Source organism: Coregonus lavaretus (genome assembly GCF_964263955.1).
Source record: "Coregonus lavaretus genome assembly, chromosome: 2".
Taxonomy (NCBI): domain Eukaryota; kingdom Metazoa; phylum Chordata; class Actinopteri; order Salmoniformes; family Salmonidae; genus Coregonus; species Coregonus lavaretus.
In genome coordinates, this window is record NC_139989.1 from 11,075,464 (window position 1) to 11,100,653 (window position 25,190).

Sequence of the window (25,190 nt, forward strand, 5' to 3'; positions counted from 1 at the left end):
ACGCGCACCACAGGCTTGGTGCGAGGACCAGGAACAGGCCGGACCGGGCTGGCGACGCGCACCACTGGTTTGGTGCGAGGGGCAGGAACAGGCCGGACCGGGCTGGCGACGCGCACCACTGGCTTGGTGCGTGGGACAGGAACAGGCCGGACCGGGCTGGCGACGCGCACCACAGGCTTGGTGCGAGGGACAGGAACAGGCCGGACCGGGCTGGCGACGCGCACCACTGGCTTGGTGCGAGGGAAAGGAACAGGCCGGACCGGGCTGGCGACGCGCACCACTGGCTTGGTGCGGGGAGCAGGAACGGGCCGGACCGGGCTGTGGAGGCGGACTGGAGGTCTGGAGCGGAGAGCTGACACAACTCGTCCTGGCTGAATGCCTATTTCCACACAATATGTGTGAGGCATCAGCACAGGACGTACAGGGCTGTGCACTCGTACTGGCACTACAGCACGTGGCACTGGCGCAGGATATACGGGACCGAGGAGGGGTACTGGAGGCCACGAGCGTTGAGCCGGCACACCCCGTCCTGGCTGCATGCCCACCTTAGCACGACACGTGCGTGGTGCTAGCACAGGACGTACAGGACTGTGCCGGAACACTCGCGGCACAGTACGTGGCTCCGCCAACCACCCTTTTAGCCCCCCAAAAAATTTTTATTGGGGCTGTCTCTCGGGCTTCCTCCCCGGCCGGTACCCTCTGCGTTGCCGCTGCTCCTCTCTGTAGCGCTCCTCCACAGTCTCAACATGATCATTACACCGGTGCACCTTGTGTTGGGGTCAATAAAAGGCCACACATTTTGTCACACAACACAATGCCACAGATGTCTCAAGGTTTGAGGGAGCACGCAATTGGCATGCTGACTGCAGGAATGTCCACCAGAGCTGTTGCCAGAGAATTGAATGTTAATTTCTCGACCATAAGCTGCCTTCAATGTCGTTTTAGAGAATTTGGCAGTACGTCCAACCGGCCTCACAACCGCAGACCACGTGTATGGCGTTGTGTGGGTGAGCGGTTTGCTGATGTCAACGTTGTGAACAGAGTGCCCCGTGGTGAGGGTGGGGTTATGGTATTAGCAGGCATAAGCTACGGACAACGAATACAATTGCATTTTATCGATGGCAATTTGAGTGCACAGAAATACTGTGGCGAGATCCTGAGGCCCATTGTGAGGCCCATTTTTTAAAAGGTATCTGTGACCAACAAATGCATATCTGTATTCCCAGTCATGTGAAATCCAAAGATTAGGGCTTAATGAATTTATTTCTGTCACGATCGTTCATTAACGAGAAGGACCAAGGCGCAGCGTGGTAAGCGTACATACTTTATTTAACGTACTTAACGACAAAAACAACAAACGATACGTGAAGTCCTGAGGTTACAACAACACAAACCTATACGGATCAAGATCCCACAAATACTAGTGCAACACAGGCTGCCTAAGTATGGTCCCCAATCAGAGACAACGAGCTACAGCTGCCTCTGATTGGGAACCACCCTGGCCAACATAGATCTAAACGATCTAGAACGAAAACATAGAAAAACTAAACATAGAAAAATCCACACCCTGGCTCAACCTTTAAGAGTCCCCAGAGCCAGGGCGTGACAATTTCAATTGACTGATTTCTTTATGTGAACTGTAACTCAGTAAAATCGTTGAAATTGTGGCATTGTCACACCCTGGCTCTGGGACTCTATTTGTTGAGCCAGGGTGTGTTCATTCTATGTGTTCATTTTCTATGTTGGGTGTTCTAGGTTGTGTATTCTATGTTGGCCAGAGTGGCTCCCAATCAGAGGCAACGAGTGTCAGCTGTTGTGGGTTGTCTCTGATTGGGAGCCATATTTAAACTGTATGTTTTCCCTTGGGTGTTGTGGGTTTTTGTTCCGTGTCGGTGTTGTTCACCGTGGACTTCACGAGTCGTGTTTTTGTTTGGTAAACTTTACTATTAAAGTCATGTTTGTTTCACACGCTGCGCCTTGGTCTACTCACTCCTACGACGATCGTGACAGAAAAACCCACCAAACCAGGACCAAGCAGCGTGTCCAGGAACACACGGAGGAGGTAACGCTGGTGGATGTCCTCCTCGGCTGGGGGCAGATTACGAAGGAGGAGGCCGTCCGGTACCGGAGGGCGATGAAGGGGGAGACCCAGGCAGGAGAGGAGCAGCGGCGTCAGCAGTGCCATCGTCGGACGGACGAGAGGCACCCCCAAGAATTTTTTAGGGGGGGGCACACGGCATGGGCGACTGGGCAGCAGGAGGCTGCCACAGGGCGAAATAGGAGACGAGGAGAGAAGGCCACCGGGTTACCGGAGCCATTGGCGAGAGGAGGGAAGGAAGTTGTAGAGGCACGGCGAGAGGTACTGAGGTGTATTGCCAGTCCGGTCCGGCCTGTTCCTGATCCCCGTTTAAAGCCAGTGGTGTGTGTTCCCAGTACGGTCCGGCCTGTTCCTGCTCCACGCACCAAGCCTACGGTGTGCGTCGCCAGCCCAGTCCGGCCTGTCCCTGCTCCACGCACCAAGCCTACGGTGTGCGTCGACAGCCCGGCCCGGCCTGTTCCTGCTCCACGCACCAAGCCTACGGTGTGCGTCGCCAGCCCAGTCCGGCCTGTCCCTGCTCCACGCACCAAGCCTACGGTGTGCGTCGCCAGCCCGGCCCGGCCTGTCCCTGCTCCACGCACCAAGCCTACGGTGTGCGTCGACAGCCCAGCCCGGCCTGTCCCTGCTCCACGCACTAAGCCTACGGTGTGCGTCGTCAGCCTGGTCCAGCCCGTTCCTGCCACTCGCACCAAGCCAGGGGTGCGAGTCGTCAGCCTGGTCCAGCCCGTTCCTGCCACTCGCACCAAGCCAGGGGTGCGAGTCGTCAGCCTGGTTCAGCCCGTTCCTGCTACTCGCACCAAGCCAGGGGTGCGAGTCGTCAGCCTGGTCCAGCCCGTTCCTGCTACTCGCACCAAGCCAGGGGAGCGAGTCGTCAGTCCGGTGAGGCCCGTTCCGGCTCCACGCACCAAGCCAGGGGTGCGAGTCGTCAGCCTGGTTCAGCCCGTTCCTGCTACTCGCACCAAGCCAGGGGTGCGAGTCGTCAGCCTGGTCCAGCCCGTTCCTGCTACTCGCACCAAGCCAGGGGAGCGAGTCGTCAGTCCGGTGAGGCCCGTTCCGGCTCCACGCACCAAGCCAGGGGTGCGAGTCGTCAGTCCGGTGAGGCCCGTTCCGGATCCACGCACCAAGCCAGGGGTGGGTATCGTCAGCCCGGTTCGGCCAGGTGCTACTCCACGCACCAAGCCAGGGGGGCGCATCGTCAGCCCGGTCCGGTCCGTTCCTGCTCCACGCACCAAGCCAGGGGTGCGTGTCGTCAGTCCGGCTCCGGCCAGCGGGGCTAGACCGGACCAGGGGCGCTATGGGGGGTTGATTGGAGGGTGGTGGGCAAGGCCGGAGCCAGAACCGCCGCCGAGGAGGTATGCCCACCCAGCCCTCCCCTGTTTAGCTCTTATTGAGGCGCGGTCGCAGTCCGCGCCTTTAGGGGGGGGTACTGTCACACCCTGGCTCTGGGACTCTATTTGTTGAGCCAGGGTGTGTTCATTCTATGTGTTCATTTTCTATGTTGGGTGTTCTAGGTTGTGTATTCTATGTTGGCCAGAGTGGCTCCCAATCAGAGGCAACGAGTGTCAGCTGTTGTGGGTTGTCTCTGATTGGGAGCCATATTTAAACTGTATGTTTTCCCTTGGGTGTTGTGGGTTTTTGTTCCGTGTCGGTGTTGTTCACCGTGGACTTCACGAGTCGTGTTTTTGTTTGGTAAACTTTACTATTAAAGTAATGTTTGTTTCACACGCTGCGCCTTGGTCTACTCACTCCTACGACGATCGTGACAGGCATGTTACGTTTATATTTTTGTTTAGTATACATATATTTTCATATAGTGCTACATACATTATGTTTTCATATGTGCAGACATATATTTTCATGTAGTGCATACATATATTTTCATATAGTGCATGCATATACTGAGTGTATCAAACATTAGGAACACCTTCCTAATATTTCATATACAGATGTGTTCCAATATATTGGCAGCCTTGCACTTTACAATGGAGTGCAATGGAGTTCTGTTTCCCCTTCTCAAAACGGGTTAATGGCGATTTTTACCCTGGTGGCACCTGCAACTTACCACAAGTAGGATAAATTACACTTGCAGAGAATCACTTGCCACCAACTTAATGAATTATAATTTTGAATAATTTAGTCCAGGCCATGTTTTGACTTTGAAGTGAAAAATCAAAATTTCAGTTTAGATTATAATTTTTTGGGGACTGAGCATTTGTAAATCAAACAAATACACGTGTTAACACCAACGTTTTTTTCAATTTCAACTTATTTTAAAATAAATAGTGACTTGTGCATGGGTGCCAATATATTTGACTACATCTGTAGTACAAAGGCCTACATATATTTTTAGTGAATCAGGACACAGAAATAATTTTGGTGTGAGGAAACGTTGGTGCCTCTAGTTTCTCCCCCATCTCTTCACAACACACTGATCCATTAATGCCTCCCTGCTTATGTCAGATCACAATTTATTAATGCACAGGAAGTCACCTTTGACCCAGAGGCATTAAACTCTCGCCTAAAGGGTTCAGGCTGCCAGAGAGGAATGCGGGAGCAGCCCAAACATCAGACAAGAATCCATGACTATTCACCATTGTGTTTGTGTGTGTTTATAGCCCCGATGGTGAGAGGAGGACATCCTAGGACAATAATAGGATAGAATATGAGATTAGAAAGTTCATTTTTGTCTGTTTGCTATATTATTGACATTTTTGGCTCTGAAATTGAGAAGTTTGATATTGTTTGAGTTGTTTGGAGAGAAATGACACAGAGCGAAAGACGAGGCAACCTCCACAAGAGCGTCCGCACAGGAAGCGGACTGACAGGAAACGCGGAGCAGTTTTTTTGGGGCCCCGCACATTGACATTCCACACTTCATCAGCGGCTATACGCTTCAGCCAGGGCTAGCGCTGCTGCTATTTCCAGCTTTGTTTGTCATAGCATAAATATGACAAACAACCCCTCTCTCTCCTTTGAAGCCCGCCGTGTGTTTTGTGGCGAAATACGGGAAACGGCTTTCGTCGGACCGTAGGACGGCAGCGAGCAGAAAATACAGCCGTCCCGGGCCGGCCCGCATAAACACACTCTCTAACAGCAGGTAGTCTAGCGATTAAGAGCATTGTGCCAGTAACCAAAAGGTCGCTGGTTTGAATCCCTGAGCTGACTAGGTGAGAAATCTGTCGATGTGCCTTTGAGCAAGGCACTTAACCCTAATTGCTCCTTTAAGTCGCTCTGGATAAGTGTGCTAAATGACTAAAATGTAAAATGTCTAACTGTTAAAGCCTGAAGCTGCTTTGTCAAATCTCAGAGCCTGTATTCGCAGCATCTCAGAGTTGAAGTGCTGATCTAGGATCAGGTCCCCGATGCCTCATTCATTGTTATCTAAAAGGCAAAACTGACGTTGATCAGCACTCCTACTCTGAAATGCTTTGTGAATACGGGACCAGATATACAGTAAGCTAAGCAGAGAAAACAGCTGAATGAAGCAGCTGAACCAACCAAGGCCTCGGCCAGCCCACTAGATAAAGACAGACACAACACAACACTGGCCTGTCTCTGTCTGTGGCTGATGCCAAGACTGCAGGATCAAACCGATCTGTGGTGTGGACAGAGATATTTACTCCAACCACACAGGGCCACACAGCTACTGAACTCACACACACAGTTACTACAGAGGCTTGGGTGAGCACCATAGACATATAACACAGGGTTTGGCAAACACCGTTTCAGATGTTGACACCTAAAGACAAGAATGTCAATTGGATTGTTATTGTCATGGAGCTTTTGGAAGATAGTTTGCTGAACTCTAGCTACAGCCCTGGGCGAGGTTAGTTAATGTAGCTGTAGCCAGTCATAATAACTTAAAGATGGCCGTCCCACATTGCATGTCTATCAGCGTTTTATTTGACATATTTGACATTTCAGACAAATGTGGTGCAATACTGTTAAAAATGACTCAGCGGTTTGTAACTTTCTCAGTGGGACCTGATACTTACTGAACTATTGTAATGGTGGTTTCCCTCCTTACCCTCTCTGTCCTCTCTTCTTTCCTTCCATGCCTTTGTTATTAGCCGCCAGTCTGTGCATTGTATAGTTGGAATGTCAGGCTGCATCTGCTATGAGTGCTAAGTGCTGTGATCTTTCAGGCCAGTCATACGGTACATGTCCCTTTTTATATGCGTAGCGAGGCAGGAAATGGGATGGGTATGTCTTGGCAGATGTCTCTGTCCCGCCGATGAAAGCGGCGCGTCTGACGTGATTGATTCCCGCTCTCGAGTCATGAGGAGAAGTAAGGGGCATCACACTGGGAGAAGAAGAGGCTGCTTTTGAGGTGTGAAGTGTGTGTCCCTCATGAACGTGCGTGCGCACACTGACAGATGGGGTTGTAGGAGATACTGCACACACTTGCTCTCTCACTGTATTTCTCTCTCTCACACACACACACACACACACACACACACACACACACACACACACACACACACACACACACACACACACACACACACTGCCTGCATGGCCAGTAGTATGTTTCTCAGTCCCAGTGACCTGTTGAGTTCCAGTGTAAGGGTTCACTCATTCCTCAGGCCTTTACAGCAAACGGGACCCCCTAGCCCCCCTAAACCTGCCACAACATAGAGTGATGTGCCTGTCACCCACCCACCCCAGATGACTACCCCTTAAAAGCCCTTTCAACAGTCACCACCTCCATTGTGTTTGTGTAACCCTTCGATGAGGGACCATGTGTGTTCCCTCTGTCCCCTTGACAGTATGGATGGATTACCCACCACACCAGGCCCCATACCGACTCATCCCTTATCTCCTGGAGTTGAAGATAACTGTGTGTGTTGTGACTTCCCTCATGCTGTGCTCTCCTCTCCCCCATACAGTGCAGACAGACCAGACTCATTCTCTCAGAGCTGACTACATACATACATACATTGAGGTAGCTTAGTGGTTAAGAGCGTTGTGCCAGTAACCGAAAGGTCGCTGGTTCTAATCCCCGAGCTGACTAGGTGAAAAATCTATCGATGTGCCCTTGAGCAAGGCGCTTAACCCTAATTGCTCCTGTAAGTCGCTCTGGATAATAATAATAATAATAATAATAATAATAATAATAAATACCCAACTGGCTGAGGAAACACTCTGACACCAATACAGTGACTGGAAAGTGTTGGGAAAACATGCTCTACTCTACTGTTCGGTCTTGTCCTGTCCTGTTACTGTACATTATGTACTGTCTGTCAGTCTCTAGGCCTACTATGCTCATTAGCAGCTCCTGGGGCCTCTGACTCCCAGCTCTGTGTATTGCTGATGAGCTATCCCCCACTCCGCACAGCCAGAGCCTGTCATTGTCTATTAAAGGACTCGCAGCGGGGCTCGACGTGCCTCACTGGCCAATTCATTCCTCCTCCGACCTCCATACATTGTACAACCTCATCGCACCATGCCCCCGTCCACTGCTGGCCCATTCATCCCAGTAGAAACATAAAGATAACAATGTCAACAACAAAAAAAGATAATGCACGAACAGTGCACAACTAGTGCCGTTGCCATGGCTTTTATCAACTGCCTGCCCTTGGCAACAAGTCATTTGTTTGGCCTCTCTCTACGGGGCGAGGAGTGAAAAGGGGGGCAGGCAAACAGCCGTAAGGACACAGGTGGAGGAGGAGGGCTGGAGGCTGAATGGTCCACTGGCCGCGCCAATTGTGTCATTAAAATGGCAGCTCGTTAAGAGAGGGGAACGCAGACTGGCGGTCGCGACAATGCAGGCTGCTGCAGGGCTACTCGGGTTGGGTCGGCTGAGGCTCGGCTCTCTCCCCCTGCTGGGCTGCTAGCGGTTGCCGGCTAACGCTAACTCACTTTAACGAAGGATGACTGAGGCTGACGTGTTCCACACACGCCCAACCCTGTCCAGCCCAGCCCAGCCTGCCTCCCTCCCTCCCTCCTCTCTCCTCCTAAATAGCTGGCTGGAATCTCCTCCCTTCTATCCTCTCCACTCTCCCCTGTCCAGAAAGGTTTGCCATGTTAACCCTTTACACTTCTGGGAATTGGCCTATATGGATAGGGCTAAATTGAAATGTTTCTTACAGAAGATATATGAAATGCATATGTATAAGCATGGTAGCAATTTAAAGGGAACAATTAGGAGATTATGGGAAAATTATTAGACCAAATATGAGGACACAACAGTTCACCTGACACAAGACTGAATCCAAACATTACACTGTTGATTTTATGGGCATTTTACATTTACTATACTTTTCGTTGAATTTGTTGATAACAAAATCTCAAAATACGCTGGATACATTCAGTAACATAATAACAGTATGTGGGGTAGGCACAACATAAGGCAAATAAAATGACAAGGGTTTGAGTGAGAGGACTAACTGGTGTCTCCATGTGGCCCCATGTCACGGTTTCGGCCGAGGCTGCTCCTCCTCCTGGTTCGGGCAGGCTTCGGCGTTCGCCGTCCCCGGAATACTAGCTGCCACCGTTGTATGTTTCGTGTGTTGATTGCTTTGGTCTGTCTGGTACACCTGTGTCTGTTTGTGTCCTAATTACGTGTCCTATAAGTTCCCTGTTTTGTGTTAGTTATATTGTGTGTTGTTGTCCGCGTGTCTTTTGAGCTGCGTGTTTTGCGCTCTTCATGGTATTTGTTTTACGCATGTTGCGTACTGTTTCTCGCCTCTGTATTTTCGAGGTCGTGTATGGATTATTGTACACTTTACTAATAGTAAAGTTTGTTGGACTAAACCTCTGTGTCCTGCGCCTGACTCCTCATCACATCCACATCGGTACCATACTGACAGAACAACACACCACTTATGGAGTCAGCAGGATCAGCGACGACAGCCTGGTCACTAGAAGAACGGCTCAGTCAGCAGGACTCCATGATCCGGCAACTGGAGGCCGTTCTAGGCGAGGTGTCCAACACTCTGCACCGGTTGGCTAGTGGAGAGGTGCCCACGTCCACATACACCATCCCATCGCCACCGGTCAATCCTCCTCTCTCAGCGCCGGAACCCAGTGGTATTCGGCTCTCGCTCCCGAGGGCATATGACGGTTCTGCAGCCGGGTGTCAGGGGTTCCTCCTGCAGATAGAACTATACCTGGCTACTATACACCCAGTGCCCTCGGGATACGAGAGCGTCTCCGCCCTCATCTCCTGTCTATCCGGTAAGGCGTTGGAATGGGCCAACGCCGAATGGAGGAGAATAGACGCAGCTACCATCACCTACGCTGAGTTCTCCCGCCGCTTCCGGGCAGTCTTCGATCACCCACCTGAAGGGAAGGCGGCGGGGGAGCGTCTGTTCTACCTCCGACAGGAGAAGAGGAGCGCACAGGAGTTCGCACTGGAGTTCCGGACGTTAGCTGCGGATGCGGGATGGAATGAGAGGGCCCTCATCGACCAGTACCGGTGTAGCCTGCGAGAGGACGTTCGTCGTGAGCTGGCCTGCAGGGACACCAACCTATGCTTCGACCAGCTGGTGGACATCTCCATCCGGCTTGACACCCTGCTGGCCACCCGCGGACGTCCCGAGTGGGGGTCGTCCATTCCATCCTCCAGCACCTCCGAGCCAATTCCTATGGAGCTCGGGGGTGCTGGCGCTAGAGAGAGGAGGAGGGAGAACCCGAGGAGGGCCACCCCCTGCACCAACTGTGGCCGTGGAGGACACACCGCGGCCAGGTGCTGGGAAGGGTCTTCTGAGAGAGGGGACAACAGGTCACGCACTGGGGAGTCATTTCAGGTGAGTAGGCGCCCCACTTACCCAGAGCTCTCTGTTGGTCACATGAGTATTCCTGTGCGTTTTCCACAGGTGGCACCTCATTCCCAGCATAAGGCGCTAGTAGATTCAGGCGCAGCTGGGAACTTTATTGATCGGGCATTTTGTGCTAGGTTAGGAATTCCCCTTCGGCCGGTAGAAGTTCCATTCCCTGTCCACGCATTAGACAGCCGGCCGTTGGGGTCGGGTCTGATCAGGGATGTCACAGCACCGCTGACGATGACTACGCAGGGGGGTCATGAGGAAATCATTCAGTTCTATCTGATTGACTCTCCTGCGTACCCAGTGGTGTTGGGGCTTCCCTGGTTAAGCACCCACGATCCTACCATAGCGTGGCAACAGAGGGCTCTTATGGAGTGGTCTGCCTAGTGTGTAGGGAGATGTCTAGGTGTTTCCATAGGGGCGACCTCGGTAGAGAGTCCGAACCAAGTGCCCGCACTGCGCATTCCCCCCGAGTATGAGGATTTAGCACTAGCGTTTAGCAAATCGAGGGCAGCACGGCTACCTCCTCATAGACAGGGGGACTGTGCGATAAATCTCCAGACCGGAGCAGCTTTTCCCAGGAGTCATGTGTATCCCCTGTCTCAAGAGGAAACTGCGGCTATGGAGACTTACATAGCCGAGTCCTTGGCACAGGGATACATACGGCCCTCTACTTCTCCGGTCTCCTCGAGTTTCTTCTTTGTGAAGAAGAAGGACGGGGGATTGCGCCCGTGTATTGATTACCGTAGTCTCAATCAGATCACAGTAAAATACAGTTACCCACTTCCACTGATTGCGACGATGACGGAGTCATTACGCGGAGCGCGGTTCTTCACAAAGTTGGATCTCAGGAGCGCGTACAATTTGGTGCGCATTAGGGAGGGGGATGAATGGAAAACAGCATTTAGCACCACCTCGGGTCATTACGAGTATCTCGTCATGCCGTACAGGTTAATGAATGCTCCTTCAGTCTTCCAATCCTTTGTTGATGAGATTTTCCGGGACATGCATGGGCAGGGTGTAGAGGTGTACATTGACGACATTCTAGTGTATTCTTCTACACGAGCCGAGCATGTAGCCCAGGTGCGCCGAATATTGAGACGACTGTTGGAGCATGACTTGTATGTCAAGGCAGAGAAATGCCTGTTCTTCCAGGAGTCCGTCTCTTTTTTGGGTTATCGGTTGTCCGCGTCTGGCGTGGAGATAGAGGTAGATCGGGTATCGGCTGTGCGTAATTGGCAAACTCCAACCACCGTAAAAGAGGTGCAGCGGTTCTTGGGTTTTGCTAATTACTACCGGAGGTTTATCCGGGGCTTTGGACAGGTTGCAGCTCCCATTACGTCCCTGCTAAAGGGGGGTCCGGTGCGCTTGCAGTGGTCAGCTGAGGCGGACAGGGCATTTGTCAAGCTGAAGAACCTGTTCGCCTCGGCCCCGGTGCTGGCGCATCCGGATCCCTCTTTGCCTTTCCAAGTAGAGGTGGACGCGTCCGAGACCGGTATTGGGGCAGTCCTGTCACAACGGTCCGGCACGCCACCTAAGCTCCGCCCCTGTGCGTTCTACTCCAAGAAGCTCAGCTCGGCGGAGCGCAATTATGACGTTGGGGACAGGGAGCTGTTAGCTGTAGTCCAGGCCCTAAAGGTGTGGAGGCATTGGCTTGAGGGGGCTCAACACCCTTTTCTCATTCTGACTGATCACCGTAACCTGGAGTACATCCGGGCAGCTAGGAGATTGAACCCTCGTCAGGCTAGGTGGAACATGTTCCTGACCCGGTTTGTTTTTAAGATCACATACATCCCTGGGTCCCAGAACGGTAAGGCAGACGCACTGTCCCGGCAGTATGACACGGAGGAGAGGTCCATTGAGCCTACTTCCATACTGCCGGAGTCTTGTCTGGTGGCTCCGGTAGTATGGGAGGTCGATGCGGAAATCGAGCGGGCGCTGCGTACCGACCCTACTCCCCCCGAGTGTCCTGTGGGGCGGACGTACGTTCCGCTCGAGGTTCGTGATCGGCTTATTTCTTGGGCTCATACATCACCCTCCTCTGGACATCCTGGTATTGGTCGGACGGTGCACTGCCTTAGCGTGAAATACTGGTGGCCAACGTTAGCCAGGGATGTGAGGGTTTATGTCTCCTCCTGCTCGGTGTGTGCCCAGTGTAAGGCACCTAGACATTTGCCCAGGGGTAAGTTACATCCTCTGCCCGTTCCACAACGACCATGGTCCCACCTCTCGGTAGATTTTGTGACCGATCTACCCCCTTCCCAGGGTAATACCACCATTTTGGTCGTTGTGGATCGGTTTTCTAAGGCCTGTCGTCTCCTCCCACTGCCAGGTCTCCCTACTGCCCTACAGACCGCCGAGGCCCTCTTTACCCACGTGTTCCGGCACTATGGGGTCCCCGAGGATATTGTGTCCGACCGAGGTCCCCAGTTCACCTCCAGAGTCTGGGGGGCTTTCATGGAACGCCTGGGGGTCTCGGTTAGCCTTACCTCGGGGTACCACCCAGAGAGCAATGGGCAGGTTGAACGTGTGAACCAGGATGTGGGTAGGTTTTTGAGGTCCTATTGCCGGGACCGGCCGGAGGAGAGGTCGAGGTATATCCCCTGGGCAGAGATGGCCCAGAACTCTCTCCGCCACTCCTCCACCGGATTAACACCTTTCCAGTGTATTTTAGGGTATCAGCCGGTCCTGGCACCGTGGCACGAGAGCCAGACCGAGGCCCCTGCGGTGGACGAGTGGATTCGGCGCTCGGAAGAGACGTGGGACGCTGCCCATGTCCATCTGCAGCGTGCCATCCGTCAACAGAAGGCGAGCGCCGATCGCCACCGCAGTGAGGGGCCGGTGTACGCACCGGGAGATCGAGTCTGGCTCTCGACTCGAAACCTGCCCCTCCGCCTGCCCTGCCGGAAGCTGGGTCGGCGGTTTGTGGGGCCCTTCAAAGTCCTGAGAAGATTGAACGAGGTGTGTTACAGATTACAACTGCCTATTGAGTACAAAAATATTAACCCCTCGTTCCATGTGTCTCTTCTCAGGCCGGTGGTAGCTGGTCCACTCCAAGAGGAGGAGATAGGAGAGACCCCTCCACCCCCTTTGGACATCGAGGGGGCACCGGCGTACAGGGTCCGGACTATATTGGACTCGAGGCGCCGGAGGAGTGGTCTCCAGTATCTCGTGGAGTGGGAGGGGTACGGTCCGGAGGAACGGTGCTGGGTGCCTAGGAGGGACATCCTCGACCCATCCCTCCTGACAGAGTTCCACCGTGGGCATCCCACGCGCCCGGGTCTGCGTCCTCCTGGCCGTCCCCGAGACCGGGGTCGGCGCACGGCTGGAGCCGCGCGTCAAGGGTGGGGTACTGTCACGGTTTCGGCCGAGGCTGCTCCTCCTCCTGGTTCGGGCAGGCTTCGGCGTTCGCCGTCCCCGGAATACTAGCTGCCACCGTTGTATGTTTCGTGTGTTGATTGCTTTGGTCTGTCTGGTACACCTGTGTCTGTTTGTGTCCTAATTACGTGTCCTATAAGTTCCCTGTTTTGTGTTAGTTATATTGTGTGTTGTTGTCCGCGTGTCTTTTGAGCTGCGTGTTTTGCGCTCTTCATGGTATTTGTTTTACGCATGTTGCGTACTGTTTCTCGCCTCTGTATTTTCGAGGTCGTGTATGGATTATTGTACACTTTACTAATAGTAAAGTTTGTTGGACTAAACCTCTGTGTCCTGCGCCTGACTCCTCATCACATCCACATCGGTACCATACTGACACCCCACACCTCTCCAAAGTGTGCACAGTTCCTAAGTCATTTCAATGCACTTTTATGACTCAAAGAAGAGTCTTCATCTATAAGTTACTTTTTTGAGCTCTCCTAGCTGTGCCGTTGAGGAACTAGAGTAAGCACACTTGTAGTTGTTTTGTTTGGAACACAACCCTGCATCCCCGCCATCACACAATTACTGTTATTGTTTACGCAATCCAAAAACGGCCCATTATAAATTACAAAATGGGTCAGGTAGGCATCATTTGAAAGACTGGTCTATTACCAACATGACTAGCTAAGTTATAAAATACGATCTGACAGTATTAGGCTTTCACAGGGCAATTCAGAGAAACAGATTGTAATTTTGGTGCACATAGAAAGTCATGCGTGCATTCAGGTGCGTGTTCCGCGGCAAATATTCTTCACAATAGACAAACATAGGCTCATTCTGTTCAGAAAAACCCATAGAAGGGTATGACGCCATGTAATCTTGTAACTGTACATCAAACATTGTGATCATAAATGTTGACACTGTATATGACATGAGTTTTATGATATGGAAATGTGAAGTGCACATTTGGACTCTCGGGTGTTTGGCTTGCTTGTATGACATCAAAGCGGACGGGGGCAACTTCTTGTCGTGTGCGGTTCTCAAGTTCAGAACAGTTGTCAGTCAAAACCCATACAGCGCTGTGAAGTGCAGAGCCTGAGCTCTGACGTCATGTATAGCATGTTACTGTACAGCCACTGCGTTCCAATTTAGGCGCTTATCAGTGCCCAAATCTGCAATTCTCAACCCGTATTCGGGTAGGAGTGTAAAGGGTTAACGACACCCCCACCCCCATGTCCTCTTGTCTATGGTGGAGAGTCATGTCTCTGGCTATGTGTCAGTTGAGACAGGAAGAGAGTAACGGAACAGTCACCACCGTGGGGATACTGTACTCCTCCACTGTCTCTCCCTCTCTTTCCTCTCCTCTGCTCTCCTCTACTGGACTGGGGAAGACAGAGAGTCACAGACACAGGGAGCCAGGGAGCCGAGGCCTGCTCTTCCTCACCACGACACCACGTCGGTCGGGGCATGAATGAATCCAGAGGCTGTTGTGGCGGCTCCATCTATGTGGAAGCCACGGGGCCACAGGGTTCCACAGCCCCATATTGTAAACTGTCCCTACTCCCTCCATCCCTCCCTCCCTCTGTCTGGTTCTCATTCCCGTTTGATCAGCTTTGCCGGGGCTGTCAAGTGCCGACCCTTTTAAGTTTTTTGCCTTAATTCCTGCCAGAGTTCCCTTTCTCTGCCTGTATCTCTCTCTCTGTATCGCTCTCTCTGTATCTTTCTTTCTTTCTTTCTTTCTTTCTTTCTTTCTTTCTTTCTTTCTTTCTTTCTTTCTTTCTTTCTTTCTTTCTTTCTCTCTCTCTCTCTCTCTCTCTCTCTCTCTCTCTCTCTCTCTCTCTCTCTCTCTCTCTCTCTCTCTCTCTCTCTCTCTCTCTCTCTCTCTCTCTCTCTCTCTCTCTCTCTCTCTCTCTCTCTCTCTGTCTCTGTCTCTGTCTCTGTCTCTCTCTATTTAAATATTTAAATATCTAAACATCAAATGCTGCCTTTTCATGTAACTCACGCAAGAGAGGAGAGCCGGGACAACATGTTCCTTCCCTTCGCTGCAAACAACTTTGCTGTGTGAAGTAGTTTGGGGAACAAGGCGAGAGGTGGGGGGGGGGTTGTGTGTGAGGAGTCCCGAGGGGCTGGTCCGTAGGGGGGCTGGTGGGTTGAGTTAGCGTGGGAGGGGGGCATTAAAAGGGTTGGGGTGGGAGTGTGTACTGAGAGAGAGAGGTTGGGGGGACTTGAAGAGGGGAATTCCTTTGATGTGGCTTGTGGGTGGCATTATTACTATTCCTCTGAAAACAGGGACACAGTAGCAGGGCTAGCTCAAAGTGCTAGCACATGTTACTGGGTTTAAAGAAAAGGAGGGAGAGACAGAGAGAGGTTGAGAGAGAGGGAGATAGAGAGTCAGAGAAAGAGAAAGTGAGTCAGCACCCAGAGACGCCTAGCTCTCTGACTCACTAAAAGGGGCCTTATGGTCGTGAGTGGCTAGAGAGAAGACCAAGTCCCTGCCTACCTCTAATGACAGACCATCTCTGTCCAAGACCACTGAATCGCCAATCCACTTTATTGCACTCACTCACGCTCTGCAGTTCTATATATAGTTCATATGACCTGTTGACATTTATTTTCTGTTAAGAGACGGCATGGTGAGTCAGTGTCAGCTACATAGTTAACCAACATGATTCAGGCCGGGGCAAGGTTTGTTTGTGGTGTCACTGGTGTGGTTTGCCGCTAAGCTGTTAGCCAAGCTCCCCTCGTATGACCCATGTCTTCCTCTTTGGTGTGTTTACTCCCAGGCCTTTATAGCCTCCTAATGAATATAGTGTCATTACAAGCCAATGGAAACCATCGCAACAACATGACAACAGCTTTTGTTTAGCGTGGCCTGTCAGACAGGAATGCTCTCTCACCTCAGAACAACAACAACGTGACGGGTGCGCAGAGAGAACACTAAGGGATGTCACACACTGATGCACATAGACACACACATAAACTCTCTCTTTCTCACACACACACGCGCACACCAGCACACACACACGCGCGCGCACGCACACACACACTTTAAAGGCTACTGCTGGGGGTCAAGCCAGAGAAATCTGTGTCTCATTACAAAGACAACTAGGATGGTTCTGGTTTCCATCAGACCAGACCCAGACCAGGACCCTACCCAGACCAGACCCACTCGGATACATCACAGACGGTCAACGATGCAGCACTTAGACCCTGAAACACTTTCATCTCCACAGACAAACCGCTGTGTTTGTTGTTCCTCCTTTAGCGTGTCGCCCGATACGAGATCGACATTAAGAAGACAAAAAGTTGATGAAAGGATTGAGCTTGGATCAGACATAAATGGAAGAGGAGGAAGAGAGGAGGAGAGGAAGATCACGTCTGGGCCGAGATGAAAGAAAAAAAGTTGGAGAGAGAGAATTCTGATAATTATGACATTTTCTCAAGGAGCATAAACAGATTATAATATGTTTTTGTAAAACCCTTTTTTCCCTTGTTGTGTTTAGTGTTTGTAAGGCTAGAAGTCTGGTTTGAGCATGTGTGTGACTTTCCTCCATCCAGTCTTCTCTCTCTCTCCACCCCCTCTTCTCTCTCTCTCCACCCCCTCTTCTCTCTCTTCACCCCCTCTTCCCTCTGTCTCCACCCCCTCTTCTCTCTCTCTACACCCCCTCTTCTCTCTCTCTACACCCCCTCTTCTCGCTCTCTTCACCCCCTCTTCACGCTCTATTCACCCCCTCTTCTCTCTCTCTCCACCCCCTCTTCTCTCTCTCCACCCCCTCTTCTCTCTCTCTCCACCCCCTCTTCTCGCTCTCTCATCCCCTCTTCTCTCTGTCTCCACCCCCTCTTCTCTCTCTCTCTCCACCCCCTCTTCTCTCTCTCTTCACCCCCTCTTTTCTCTCTCTCCACCCCCTCTTCTCTCTCTCTCCACCCCCTCTTCTCTCTCTCTCTCCACCCCTCTTCTCTCTTTCTCTCCACCCCCTCTTCTCTCTCTCCACCCCTCTTCTCTCTCTCTCCACCCCCTCTTCTCTCTCCACCCCTCTTCTCTCTCTCTCTCTCCACCCCCTCTTCTCTCTCTCCACCCCCTCTTCTCTCTCTCTCCACCCCCTCTTCTCTCTCTCTCTCTCCATCCCCTCTTCTCTCTCTCTCCACCCCCTCTTCTCTCTCTCTCTCCACCCCTCTTCTCTCTTTCTCTCCACCCCCTCTTCTCTCTCTCCACCCCCTCTTCTCTCTCTCTCCACCCCCTCTTCTCTCTCCACCCCCTCTTCTCTCTCTCTCTCTCCACCCCCTCTTCTCTCTCTCCACCCCCTCTTCTCTCTATCCACCCCCTCTTCTCTCTCTCTCTCTCCACCCCCTCTTCTCTCTCTCTCTCTCTCTCTCTCGCTCTCTCTCTCTCTCTCTCTCTCTCTCTCTCTCTCTCTCTCTCTCTCTCTCTCTCTCCACCCCCTCTTCTCTCTCTCTCCACCCCCTCTTCTCTCTCTCTCTCCACCCCCTCTTCTCTCTCTCTCTCCACCTTCTCTCTCTCTCTCCACCCCCTCTTCTCTCTCTCTCTCTGGGTTCCATTAAGCCTTATGTTCTGTCAGCTATATGTCCTCAGGTCATGGAATTGAGGTTATTCACTTTCATTTAAGACCTCAAATGTCTCTTTTGACAGTTTTTTTTCCATTTACCAGAAGAAAGCTTTCATTGACCTATCATATAAACTTAGTTTTTTGTATGGAACTGAATATTGTGTATGTTTCCAGTCTTGAGTATCTTAAGATGTCCTGACAAAAATTATGCGGTAAATTTCATTGTTTCATGCTTCATTGTTAGGCTATTGATGTGTTTGCGTTGGTTACATTGGGGCAGAAGGTCTTGGTTAAGCAGAGACCAAAGCTTTCTCAAGAAGACACTCTTGTTGCTCTGAAAGGGTAAAAAAAATAAGAGCCTAATCCAGATCTGTTTAGTCTGCAGACATTGTTGACCAGACACACAAAGGATGAAATAGGTGTATTGAGACAATTACATAAGCTCAGCTGTAATACCATTATCAATCTATCACTCCAGCCCCAAAGCAGAGCTGTGTTTTTAAGCCACTGTGAATCCGTTATATTCATGGATGGATTTCAAGGTGCCACCAGCCTGGAAAGTCTCTCCGGGTTTGCCAGGGCTTAAGACGAAACAAGGTGGGGGAGTGAGTGAGTGCTACTGTATCAAAGCAAAGACTAACTCCGCAAAGACTAACTCCTCTGTGTCTGTCTGTTTCTCCTCCACAGATTCCTCCTGCTGCCACCATGCTGCAGAGCTCACACCATGTAGGGAAGCATGCGATCAGGTAAGGGAGGCCACAGACTGAACACACACACACACACACAGTTTAAAGTAGAGCACAAGAGTGAGAGAACTTTAGCCCCAGAACAATGGTCTCAGTTATATTTGTAGCTCATAAATAACGACTATTTCTCTCCTTTGAAGTGTAGCGATGAGCGCTAGAATAACAATTCTGCCTGTCTCCCATTTGAGTTAGGAGCAGGTGAGGGGTCAATCTTCTTTTGTTCCTCTTATGCCCTCTATCTCTCTCGCTCTTTCTCTCTCTCGCTCTTCAGATGTAAGATCTTAATTTGATCACTCTTTTGTTGCTGAGAATGTTCCTGCACGGTAGGAAATGCAAACTTTTCTAAAGTTTGCATTTCCATTTTGAAATTTCAGACTTGTCCTAACGAAAAATGTATCAATCCCTACAGAAATGTCCATTAATTATAATCCACATAATAATTCAAATTTCCTGTTGCTGCAGGATTATTTTCCTGCTGTAGCAAACTGGCTCAAATTAAGATCCTACATGTGTATCTCTGCATCTTATTTATTGTAGTGAAGGAATCTGCCAAGGCAGAGCACAATTTCATGGATCCTTGCCTTCTGTGTCTCACTAAGACATGAAAGAGACATCTGAAAGGCTTTTTCTTTTTTATGGAATCAAAAAGGGCAGACCCCTAGCCCATTTCAGTGGGCTATTATTGGTGGTGTACCACCAGCACCACTCTCCCCCTCCCCTTTACAGAGAGAGAGACTCATTGATGCTGTAGTGTTGAACCACACTCAGCAAGGTCGCCCTGTCCCCAGCACTGCACCTGCCACTGGGGGGGGGGGGGGGGGATACAAATGATAGAGAGGGGAGAGAAAGTAAGAGAATGAGGGACAGAGAGAGAAAGATGGGGGGAGAGGGCAGAGATATAATGTCCGTCTTGTTCGCGTCCTTGCAAGCTGCTATGTTTCTGCAGAGAAAATGTTTTTTTCAGGGGTGTGCCACAGGGCTCCGTGTAAACACCGTTCCATTTCTTCTTAATGGATGACTACCTCTTTGATGAGGGGAGGCCTTCAGTCTCTGAAAGGACAAGGTCATTAGTCTTTGGATGTTTCTATCTGGCATCCCACATTTAATTATCTTTCAAAGTTGGAGAGAGGAAGAGAGAGAAGTTTTATATACTGAACAAAAATATAATATAAATATAAATGCAACAATTTAAAAGATTTTACTGAGTTACAGTTCATATAAGGAAATCAGTCAATTGAAATAAATGCATTAGGCCCTAATCTATGGATTTCACATGACTGGGAATACAGATATGCATTTTTCCATGTGTTTGATGCCATTCCATTTGCGCCATTCCAGCCATTATTATTATCCCCTCAGCAGCCTCCTGTGCTCTGTTCACAATGCTGACATCAGCATACCGCTCGCCCGCACGATGCCACTTGGTCTGCGGTTGTGAGGCCGGCTGGACATACTGCCAAATTCTCTAAAACAACGTTGGAGACGGCTTTTGGTAGAGAAATTAACATACAATTATTTGGCAACAGCTCTGGTGGACATTTCTGCAGTCACCATGCCAATTGCACGCTCCCTCAAAACTTGAGACATCTGTGGCATTGTGTTGTGTGACAAAACTGGACATTTTAGAGTGGCCTTTTATTGTCCCCAGCACAAGGTGCACCTGTGTAATGATCATGCTGTTTAATCAGCTTCTTGATATGCCACACCTGTCAGGTGGCTGGATTATCTTGGCAAAGGAGAAATGCTCACTAACATGGATGTAAAAAAATGTGTGCACAACATTTTAGAGAAATACGCTTTTTGTGCATATGGATATTTCTAGGATATTTTATTTCAGCTCATGAAACATGGAACCAACACTTTACATGTTGCGCTTATATTTTTGTTCAGTGTAAATGGCCTGGGTACACTCTTAGAAAGGTGCTATCTAGAGCCCTTTCCACAGAGGGTTCTATATGGAACCCAAACTCCTGAGTGGCGCAGTGGTCTAGAGATCCTGGTTCGAATCCAGGCTCTGTCGCAGCCGGCCGCGACCGGGAGACTCATGGCGGCGCACAATTGGCCCAGCGTCGTCAAGGGTAGGGGAGGGAATGGCCGGCAGGATGTAGCTCAGTTGATAGAGCATGGCGTTTTCAACGCCAGGGTTGTGGGTTCGATTCCCACGGGGGGCCAGTATAAAAAAATATGTATTCACTAACTATAAGTCGCTCTGGATAAGAGCGTCTGCTAAATGACGTAAATGTAAATGTAAAATGTAAAAGAGTTCTACCTGGAACCAAAAAGGCTTCTCCTAAGAGTGTAGGTTGTGCGTTTCCATGGCCCAAGCGAACCACGCCTTTGTAGTGTTCTGGAGATTTCTTTGATTAACGGCCAAGAAATCACCGCTCGACAGCTGCTTTTGTTTTTGAAGGTACAGATCTTGTGAATGTTGCGACTGTATGAAATTACCGTCCGTCAGTCCCCAGCGTATACCTCGATTTATTTCACCTCACAAATAAAGACTGTGTTATTAGTTTCAGGTGATTTATTCCATGTGCACTTGTTGTTCTGCGTAGAATGTTGAGTAATGATGATAAACGGTGATAATGCAGGAACAGAAAGCAGAACAAGCCAACTTTATCACCCTGGTTAGAATAAAACAATAGCAGACACCTGGTGATGTAGATGTCAGTATCACAGACCAGTCAAAGGGAAGATGCGGTTCAACAGTTTGGTGCTGAACTCCGCTTTAGTGTAGAAATACTTTACTGTACTCTACTACTACTGCACTCTCTACAACATATAATGCATAACCTCTCACGCTGAAACCAACTGTTGTCTTTTTTTGCGAAGTAAAACAATGAAGGAGTGAAGGAGACCAACCAGAAACAATATCAACTCCCAACTCCCATCATTTGTTTAGTCTTTTAGATTGCTCTGACTAAGTGGCTATAAATCTTCCAAAGCTAATTTCATGACTGTGCACTAAGCTAGAGAGTGTTGGCAGGCACAGGATTCTCCCAGACCGTGTGAGAGTCAACCAACAGCTCCTCACCCTGTGTTGATAACGCCACAGTTGGCAGCTGTCATTGGCCCTGTCATGTTTGTTTTATGTCGCAGGGTCACACGACCTAGAGAGCCACGCATGAGTGTGAATAGTGTTAAGATGAACTCTTCTGCCATTTGGGGATGATATCTAGTTTTCTCAGGCAAATGTTAGTCTTGTCAATAGATTGAAAAGTAAGGGTAAGCATACCAAATGGCTGTTGTTGTTACTATACTGTTGTTACATGAGCATGCATTTTACTCAAGATAGATAATGAGCATTTAATTATACAAAAGTTGTTTACCTAGATTACAGAGGTTTCAGATAAAATGTTTATATATATATATATTTTTTAATTGGGGGGGGGGGTAGGTCAGCTTTAATATTGCAGATAGATTGTGACTTCCATCAATGTAATTGTCTGCATCATTTCCAATCCCACGTATTATTTTGTTGTAAATATATATATATATAAATTATATATTTTTTCCTTTATTATTTTCCCCTAACCCTACCATCCCTCCCCTAATTGGAGTAAACTAATGGACAACAACACTTAGGCTTCTACTTCCAGCTTATACATACTATATACATTTTATGGACACAGTATATTTTACAATAGTTATCTTTTATTTGTTTTTAGTCCCGTCCTTCAGCTCCACTCAACCCCTCCCATCTATCTCTGAACACCATCCAGTTTTGATTTCTATTTGCCATATATTTTTCAACTGTGCTGTGATGTTTCACAAAAGTTCTGAACCTTTCTATTCTCATAGATTCTACATATTGTAAATTAAAGAGACCATTTTTTGCTAATAGTATTATTATATTATTGATCGATTGACTATGACTTTTTAAATCACCCAGCAGTGCGATTTGCAGAGTTAGCTCCAGGTAAATGTTGCAATTCATCAGCCATTCCTGAACCTGCGACCAAAAACAAGCTACATATGGACAGTACCAAAACAAATGATCTAATAATTCTGTCTCTTCGCAGCAAAATCTGCAGAGCTCGGATGGTTGTATATATATATATATATATATATATATATATATATATATATTAACATTCTATTGGTTGCAAGAATTTTGTATAATAATTTAAATTGAAAAACTCTTAAGTTTTGAATCCGGCGTTGTTTTGTGTATCAGTTCATAAACCATGTGACATGGAATCGGTACATCGAAAATCTCTTCCCAACTATTTAGCAATCTATATTGCAAATGTTTGGACATTGTTCTTGGTGAAAACATGTTTTTTATTCATTATAACACACTGGTTTCTGTTTCCAGCTCGCCACCATAAAAAGTGAATCCCGTTTGAAGCACCTACTACAGCGACTACCAAGCTACTGCCCTGAGTCTATGGTAAGTGCCGATTTCTGATCTACAAATAGTCTTTGGTCAAATGCGTCTGTAATAAAGTCGGCTATGAAATCTTTCATTACGACACAGGAAATGTATCGTGGCCATGGCAAAGCTTATAAGCATTAATCACAAGTCTATTGCACCTGGTTTGGCTACAAGTATAAAATAAGTATCAAAAAGCGGAGCTTGAAACCAGGCTTAACGCTCCCCACCCGCCAACGTAATTACAAACCCTAATGTTTTTGATCTGCTCGAAACAGCCAATTAGGAACCAGTCTGTCATTAGCTAGAGTTAAGTACTTTATTTTATTTGCACACATGTCCTGCACTAATTTGTTAAAATTGATCAGATTTTTGGATTTTGGAAACGATTTCACCAGCATATTAGCACTGAAGTTCCAAGGTTCCTTTTACTCTAAGAACCCACAAAACATCTCAAAGCGGTTCTAAGGGATTGTTTCTAAGGGAATGTTTCTTGGCTCTGTGAGGTATAATAGTAGTTGTACTTGGAGTGCTGCAAAAATGTGCCTTCCACCGCCTGTTGACCTTCATGTTACGAAATATTCTTGGGTTCCCCCATTACAAATCATGTTTATACTTAATGTAAAGATATTGCTTCTCTCCGTCGGCCTCGCAAATTATAGTGATGCCTCCTGACAAGCGGCTCCTCTCTTCACGAGCCAACTGACATGAGTGAGTGTTTACACTGACGTACAGAGCTGAACCTCAGACAATGTCCAGTTTTTAAAGTTGATCATCTTGTTTAGGGCTAGAGAGAGAGAGTGCTCTCTGAGCCACTCACTACTCCTTCTCCATGCATCATATTCTCTATCGGGAGGAGCCTGGGATGTTTGTGTTTATTACTGTGTGTTATTTATCCCACAGAATGTTACCACAAAGCTCTTATGATTTTATACGTCTCTGTTGTTTTTTCTGCTGCATGAATATATTTTTTAATTAGACTGCAGTAATATAAAAAATGCAATGTTCTCTATGAAATTCAATAGCCTGTTGTTTCACGCAAAGAGCCAAGAGTTCTCTGAGGCCATTTTTTGTAGCGCTGAAAAATATTTGGGGACAGGATTTCTAGAAATGCACAGACATCCTTACTTTTACAAACCCCCGACAGAGGTCTTCCATGTGGTTCATTCATGCTCACTTATGTTCAACACAAAGCTCCTTCCTTTGTAATTTGTCCCAACTCCAGAGAAACGACGGTATGTCAAAACAACCTGTCGTTCTGTTATGAACTGGGCATTTTCATGGCATTTTCTTCTCTGGTTCTCTTGCTTGTTTTGGCATTGGTCCTCTGTTTATAATGCTATGACCTTTCTCTCTGTTTCACAGAATGAGCTTTGGATTTGCATCAACTCCACACTACCTGGTAAGATCTGCGGGCAGCGGTTCAAAGGGATACATTGCTGTTACAGACAAATGTACCTGTCAGAACATAATGCCTCCCAGATGCAAAAACATTGTTGATCCTTACCTACAGACACACACAAAAACGCGCACGCACACACACACACACACACACACACACACACACACACACACACACACACACACACACACACACACACACACACACACACACACACACACACACACACACACATACACACACACACACACACACACACACACACACACACACACACACAGCATTGCTTAGCTCAACACTGTATACCCATTGAGCCGACACTAAAAGTCCATTTAAGTCCACAGTTTAAAGCCAGACTCAGTAAGTCTCATTTACGTAATTTGTGTTTATGAAATATCAAACTGTCGGGGCGACAGTTTTACTTGTTTGTTAACAAACCCAGGCAAGATGTCATAACATGCTCTACCTAAGATTTCTCAAGCGGCCGCTGGGCCAGCTGCCCTTTGATCAGTATCAGACAGCTGGTGTTCTCATTTGCTTGTAGCCTACAACTTGCATGTAGGTTACTCTACTGTATTATAAAAATGAGTCAGCTATGAACGTTACAGCAGTATAATGTTATTCTAATGAACATAGACAACAATATACTGCGCTGCAACGGTAGGCTATATAGCGCCATTATCTGCTTGATCTCTTGCTTTTGCAGTGCAAACACCCTCAGAAACTATAGGGTTGTTATAAAAGAGATCATCCAAGAGGAAAACAACCAGCCAGCTAGCAACTCCAGCAAAGTTTGCGAGTAAGTGCATGAACGTTTATTTGGCTGTAGGCTAATCACACACCAGTAGGCTATGCACATTGCAAGCAATGCGTGTGTG

At 48.8% G+C, this 25,190-nt stretch overlaps 1 protein-coding gene across 1 annotated transcript in view; it reads left to right on the forward strand.

Annotated features, from left to right (window-relative positions):
• Positions 1–25,190, forward strand: part of LOC311148637 (reversion-inducing cysteine-rich protein with Kazal motifs-like) — an 86,936-nt gene that overhangs the window by 12,507 nt on the left and 49,239 nt on the right. The window contains exons 2-4 of the mRNA XM_084185625.1: positions 18,477–18,535; positions 22,854–22,928; positions 24,276–24,312. Coding sequence (XP_084041751.1) covers positions 18,477–18,535; positions 22,854–22,928; positions 24,276–24,312 — 171 coding nt within the window. The remainder of the gene's footprint in view (positions 1–18,476; positions 18,536–22,853; positions 22,929–24,275; positions 24,313–25,190) is intronic.